The sequence below is a fragment of the Eleutherodactylus coqui genome, unplaced genomic scaffold (genome assembly GCF_035609145.1).
Source record: "Eleutherodactylus coqui strain aEleCoq1 unplaced genomic scaffold, aEleCoq1.hap1 HAP1_SCAFFOLD_27, whole genome shotgun sequence".
In the NCBI taxonomy this organism is placed as follows: Eukaryota; Metazoa; Chordata; class Amphibia; order Anura; family Eleutherodactylidae; genus Eleutherodactylus; species Eleutherodactylus coqui.
In genome coordinates, this window is record NW_027102368.1 from 107,654 (window position 1) to 113,687 (window position 6,034).

The window sequence follows — 6,034 nt, forward strand, 5'->3', positions numbered from 1 at the left end:
AGCAAGGAGGGGGAGTGGCCAACATGTAATTGCCCCATTAGGAACGCCCTAAACTTGCGTCATTTATTATTGTTTTCAATCTGGTCCGCTCGTCGCGTAGATAAAGGGAGGACGCTCGAACTGGTTGGCAATTGTTTTCTGCTTACAACGTAGAAGATGTCTGGTCGCGGTAAAGGAGGGAAAGGTCTTGGGAAGGGCGGTGCCAAGCGGCACAGGAAGGTGCTCCGTGATAACATCCAGGGCATCACCAAGCCTGCCATCCGCCGTCTAGCTCGCAGGGGAGGCGTCAAGCGTATCTCCGGTCTCATCTATGAAGAGACTCGCGGTGTCCTGAAAGTCTTCCTGGAGAACGTGATCCGCGACGCCGTCACCTACACCGAGCACGCCAAGCGCAAGACCGTCACCGCTATGGACGTGGTGTACGCGCTCAAGCGCCAGGGCCGCACTCTCTACGGCTTCGGAGGTTAATAATTCTGCTCTTTCTCCATACCACAAAGGCTCTTCTCAGAGCCGCCCACCTCTTCCAAGGAAAGGCTGTAATACAACTCCTTGTTACCGTTAGAGAGGAGGAAGCAGGCTGCGGCGCACTGATTGTGTGTCCTCCTTGCACTAAAGCATACGGCCTGCCCGCTAATCCGTGTAATGCTACCATATTGGAGGCGTCCTGCACGGCCGTCCTCTCATATAGAAGTGCTGCAATTGCACCAAGATCTCCCAAGGACCCGCGGAGCCATTATTTTATATAGAGTTGCGGTCATAGCACCCAGCTCTCCCAGAGTGCTGCACTGACATCGTGTTGCAGGACTCTGGGAGAGCTGAATGATATAGCCGCAGCACTAAATTAACCTAGGCAAGAGGGTGGCCCTGCAGATCTCTGAGAGATACAGTCTGCGCCTCTATGTGAGGGGATGACCGCTGTCACTCTGGTCCCCGCCAGGCTATCTTTGCTCCCATTCCCACTGCTGCTGCTACTCTGGTCCCTGCACCGCTCTCGTTCCCTTTGCGGCCGCTGGAGTAAAAGGAGTCAAGAGGCGCCTGGACACCTCTACATGCGGAGCTGGGGAGTGTGAGGCTCTTCTCGGCATGCTCCTCCTCCCCTTTCCTGGCGCTTCAAGCCTCTCATTGTCAGGCATCCCGGGTTGCCTCCGCTACCCCCTTGTACCCACTACAATGCACTACAGCCCCCAGCATGTCATCCTTGGACAACTATGTCGTCTGCCTCCGACCCTTTGTGCACCCCACTGCTTCGGTCACACACACTCCATGTAACCCGTGTAATCACTGACGGGGCATCTGATAGAGCGGCGATCAGGGCTGCCGGTATCTAATCAGCAGGGGATACACTGTGCTCAGAGTACCGCGAGCAGCAACAGTCGCCGATTATCTGATGGCTTTATTGTCCGGTGCGGCGCCACTAAATCTAGGTAGAGCGCCGCACAGTGCCCACCAGTATGGAGGCGTCCGCGGGTGCTCTAGAGTGACGGCTCTTCTGTCCGCGGGTCACCCGGATGGTTTAAAGAGATCTGCCTATTCCCAGGACACAAGCTCCAGGTCCGCTCACTATCAGCCCCCCGGCCCGGCTGGCACGTATTCACCATTTCTGAGAACAGTTGGGGTTATCAGCGAGCTGCCGGGACGGGTACATATCGGGAGAAGCATGCGGCCGGCGCTGTACACTCCACCGATCACACTCGGTTAATATCCCGAACTCCCGCGCTGGGTTTCTAAATATTCCCTAAAGTGTGCTGGAACTGCACCTTGTCAGGGTTTCTCCCCGTCGGTGATCCTCCTAGTTGCTCTTTACCATCCGCAGCTTTCTTCTAATTCATCCCAGCTGCATTACTGCTGATATAAACCACGGGTTCTGAGCAGTCCGTCAGGGCATCGTCCATAACAATGCTGCGGCCGCTTTGTCCTCACACCGGGAGCAATGCATCAACACCCGGCAGCCGCGCCGACATAACGGCGGTCTATCCCCACCTACTGCCAGCAGAAGACATGATTGCTATTGCTGGAAGGCAATAGGACAGAGCCCCCCCGAGCGCTTGTGGACACGGGGAAGAAAACGGAGCCCCAAACCGCAGCAGGCGGTGGAGTCTGAGATGACCATCTGTGTTCCGCTGCTGCCTCCCCCAATAATGCCATTTATACTGCACGATGCAGAAGAGACACCAGAGAGAACTAGCACACAATCTGGTTATCATTCACTCTACAGCAACGTATTACAATAACCTACACACCGACTAGGAGGTGGCAGCTCTGCTGTAGATGGGGTGGGGGGCTCTTAGAAGAGCCTTTGGGGTGATCGTGCACGGCGGGCCACGGAACAGATTACTTGGCGCTGGTGTACTTGGTGACGGCCTTGGTGCCCTCGGACACGGCGTGCTTGGCCAGCTCTCCAGGCAGAAGCAGGCGAACGGCGGTCTGAATCTCCCGGGAGGTGATGGTGGAGCGCTTGTTGTAGTGAGCCAGGCGGGAGGCTTCCCCTGCGATGCGCTCGAAGATGTCGTTGACGAAGGAGTTCATGATGCCCATGGCCTTGGAGGAGATGCCGGTGTCAGGGTGGACCTGCTTCAGCACCTTGTACACGTAGATGGCATAGCTCTCCTTCCTGGTCTTCTTACGCTTTTTACCGTCCTTCTTCTGAGTCTTGGTCACGGCTTTCTTGGAGCCCTTCTTGGGCGCTGGAGCAGACTTGGCGGGATCAGGCATGGTAACGTAGAGATACTTTCCCAACTAGAGAGAACGATATTCCTGCACCTCCCAGCGCTGCGGTATTTATAGCGGGGCCATGCAAATGAGTACCGCCGTCTGCTTGCTGTTCGACTGGAGCAGCAAAACATGTGACCCCTGTGAGCGTCATTAGCCACGCCCAGTGCCGCTTATTGGTTCTTCCTCAAGTCTGGCCTCTATTGGGGGGATTCAAATCTACCCAATTGGAGGAGAGGAGGGCGGAGCAGCAGGTTATAAAAATCAACAGAACTGCGCCTCCTCGTTATTGCAACGTTCAAAGTGTTGGTTTTTTTTTCCTAGTTCTGCTTTCCTGTGCTAGAAGATGTCTGGACGCGGCAAACAAGGAGGCAAAGTCCGTGCTAAGGCCAAGACTCGCTCATCCCGGGCAGGACTGCAGTTCCCTGTCGGCCGTGTACACAGGCTTCTCCGCAAGGGCAACTACGCTGAGAGGGTGGGCGCCGGCGCTCCGGTCTATATGGCAGCAGTGCTAGAGTATCTGACCGCTGAGATCCTGGAATTGGCTGGCAATGCCGCCCGGGACAACAAGAAGACCCGCATCATCCCCCGTCACCTCCAGCTGGCTGTGCGCAACGACGAGGAGCTGAACAAGCTGCTCGGTGGGGTGACCATCGCCCAGGGAGGCGTCCTGCCCAACATCCAGGCCGTGTTGCTGCCCAAGAAGACCGAGAGCAGCAAGACGAGCAAGAGCAAGTGATCGCGCCGATCCCTCCATAGAACCAAAGGCTCTTCTAAGAGCCACCCACATGCTCCTTACAACAGAGCTGCGCCGCTTCTATGCTGTGATACTCGGCGGCCGGCTGCACCGGGAAACTATAACTGTACAGGACTTTCCACAAGGCGGCAGAGATTGGGGCGGATGCCAATTTGGCCATCCCTGTCACCGGCAGAAGCGGACAATCGTCCTGCTCTAGGTGACCATGTCCAGAGGACGGGCGGCTGTAGGACTCGCTCACCAGTCCTTGCGATAACGGGTTAACAGAGTCCTCTGTTTGGGCACGTATATACAAGAATCGGAACGCTTCAGTTGTGTTTCGGATAGAACACCCAGCTTTCTCAGGGTCCTGCGTGGGCCGTATGCTTACAAAGCGTTGCAGCCGCATCATCCAGCCCTCTCAGAGCTCTGCACGGTCGCCCCCTTAGAAGTGCGCTCATCATGTCACTCCACAGCCATGCCCTTTTTATGGAGGTGGAGCTATATCACCCAGCTTTACCAGAGCCCTGCACGGCACAGGCTGGTTTTGGATTATAGTAAACCTACAGGGATTAGACGTCCTCTTGCGTTACGGGTGGAGCAGGTAGAGGATTCCACCGCCCGTCGTAGGGCTGGGATTAGGGGGTGTATCTGAGGGTTCTTTACCTCCAGCCCCGAGCGCCTCTATATCAGGCGGCCTGGTCACTGATTACACGTGTTACACGGATGGATGGAGGACAGGAAGAGCGGGAGACGCGATCAACTGAGCGGGAAGTTCAAAATCTCCGGGGATCAGCCAATGAGCGGGAAGAATCTGACTATAGCCCCGCCCATAGGCGGCACTAAAACCACCCGACCTCCAACGGCAGGTCTGTTAACCCTTCACCGCACTCAGTAATTCAGGCCCAGCTCCTCGCGTATTATAAACATAACCTGCCTGCCCTAAACAGGTTAAGGGGTTTAAAAGCGTGCCGTGACCGCAGCCTGAAGCGCACCCTGACGGGGAGGCTGCTACACCCCCGCTGTATCATATCAGAGCGCATAGACTATCACCGCTGCTGACGACCCCACAGGGAGTTGGATTACAGCCTTTCCTTGGAAGAGGTGGGCGGCTCTGAGAAGAGCCTTTGTGTTATGGAGAAAGAGCAGAATTATTAACCTCCGAAGCCGTAGAGAGTGCGGCCCTGGCGCTTGAGCGCGTACACCACGTCCATAGCGGTGACGGTCTTCCTCTTGGCGTGCTCGGTGTAGGTGACGGCGTCGCGGATCACGTTCTCCAGGAAGACTTTCAGGACGCCGCGAGTCTCTTCATAGATGAGGCCGGAGATACGCTTGACGCCTCCCCTGCGAGCTAGACGGCGGATGGCAGGCTTGGTGATGCCCTGGATGTTATCACGGAGCACCTTCCTGTGCCGCTTGGCACCGCCCTTCCCAAGACCTTTCCCTCCTTTACCGCGACCAGACATCTTCAACGTTGTAAGCAGAAAGCGATAGCTGCTCAGCGCAGAGCCCTACTCTATATAGACAGTGAGCGGACTAGAGAGGGAACTACTGATCAGGGCCGTCATTGAGGGGCGTTTCTTTTAGTTGTCTAGCGTGAAGGCCCATCCCCTCTCCCTGCTGATTGGCTGAATACAAGAGCCCTTGCCATCTTGTGCAGCCGATTGGCCTGTCAGCTCCTGAAGCAGTGGGAGAGAAGACGGAGGAGGGGTGAAGGAGACAAGGGCCATGCAGCAGAGAGCCGCTGGAGCGTGAATCCCTCCTGTAAAGCGAGCAGTGCAGCTGCTGCCACAAACACGTGGGGGCGAGGGGAGAGCGCGCAGGGAGGCTTCGGTGAAGGGGAGTACTAGAGCTCTGCTGCATCAGCGCTCCCCTGCCGGAGCAGAGAGACACTCAGGAGCCACAACAGACAGCTGTGGGCGGCAGGAACATCAGGGCACCGTGTATAACAAGGAGGCCCCATAACCTGTGACAGTCCCCGGCACAGGGCATACAGTGGCCTTAGCACGGCACATCCACATAAAATACATGGCATGCATGACTACACGGGCACTATTCTCCCTCTCCTCGCCTCCCCTACCCTCAATAAGAAAGTGTCTTATTAAAATGATTGTCCTTCCCTAGTAGCTATACTGGCTACAACAAGCAGACATGTTTCAATAATGGCCCATTTAGCTAGCTGAAAGACAACGATGAGCCTTATCCATGCTGCATGCTGCATTCTTAGCGGGATACCGCTGATACTATTGTTTTAGCTGGTATCCTGCTTGGGGAACACAGCCGGAATATGAAGAAGACAAGCACTCCAGCTGTGTTCTGCATACCCCGCTAGGAGTGCTTAGCCGGATATCAGCTGAGCGATCTGAGAAGACAACAGCTGTATGGAGAAGATAGCGGTCCCGCTTGTATTCTGCATACAGCGTGAGCCTTCATTTACACGCTTATGCAAAGCGAACGCTCAAAACTGCCCCATGAACTGCCGTGTGCGTGGATTTTGGGTGATAATCGTTGTGTCTAAATGGGCCTTTAGAATGATCTTCAGTAAACACTGGGAGATACTTAAAAGTGATATTTTCCTAATAGATACCA

General features: G+C 55.5%; 4 protein-coding genes across 4 annotated transcripts; 2 read left to right on the forward strand and 2 right to left on the reverse strand.

Annotated features, from left to right (window-relative positions):
* The first annotated feature begins 156 nt into the window (after nucleotides 1-156).
* LOC136602458 (histone H4) lies at nucleotides 157-482 on the forward strand. Its single transcript, XM_066588887.1, has one exon. The coding sequence runs from the start codon at nucleotides 157-159 to the stop codon at nucleotides 466-468; it is 312 nt and encodes a 103-aa protein (XP_066444984.1). The 3' UTR covers nucleotides 469-482.
* Nucleotides 483-2,305: 1,823 nt separating this feature from the next.
* On the reverse strand, nucleotides 2,306-2,723 carry LOC136602446 (histone H2B 1.1-like). The gene has a single exon (XM_066588876.1). It carries the CDS (start codon nucleotides 2,710-2,712, stop codon nucleotides 2,332-2,334), a length of 381 nt encoding a protein of 126 aa, XP_066444973.1. The 5' UTR covers nucleotides 2,713-2,723; the 3' UTR covers nucleotides 2,306-2,331.
* A 332-nt stretch (nucleotides 2,724-3,055) lies between these two features.
* LOC136602447 (histone H2A type 1-like) lies at nucleotides 3,056-3,496 on the forward strand. The gene has a single exon (XM_066588877.1). It carries the CDS (start codon nucleotides 3,056-3,058, stop codon nucleotides 3,446-3,448), a length of 393 nt encoding a protein of 130 aa, XP_066444974.1. The 3' UTR covers nucleotides 3,449-3,496.
* Nucleotides 3,497-4,552: 1,056 nt separating this feature from the next.
* Nucleotides 4,553-4,911, reverse strand: LOC136602456 (histone H4). Its single transcript, XM_066588885.1, has one exon. It carries the CDS (start codon nucleotides 4,909-4,911, stop codon nucleotides 4,600-4,602), a length of 312 nt encoding a protein of 103 aa, XP_066444982.1. The 3' UTR covers nucleotides 4,553-4,599.
* Nucleotides 4,912-6,034: the final 1,123 nt, after the last annotated feature.

Bases quoted from the DNA above. Each gene is read 5' to 3' on its own strand.
- LOC136602458 (XM_066588887.1), top strand. From the start codon at position 157: ATGTCTGGTCGCGGTAAAGGAGGGAAAGGTCTTGGGAAGGGCGGTGCC.
- LOC136602446 (XM_066588876.1), bottom strand. From the start codon at position 2,712: ATGCCTGATCCCGCCAAGTCTGCTCCAGCGCCCAAGAAGGGCTCCAAG.
- LOC136602447 (XM_066588877.1), top strand. From the start codon at position 3,056: ATGTCTGGACGCGGCAAACAAGGAGGCAAAGTCCGTGCTAAGGCCAAG.
- LOC136602456 (XM_066588885.1), bottom strand. From the start codon at position 4,911: ATGTCTGGTCGCGGTAAAGGAGGGAAAGGTCTTGGGAAGGGCGGTGCC.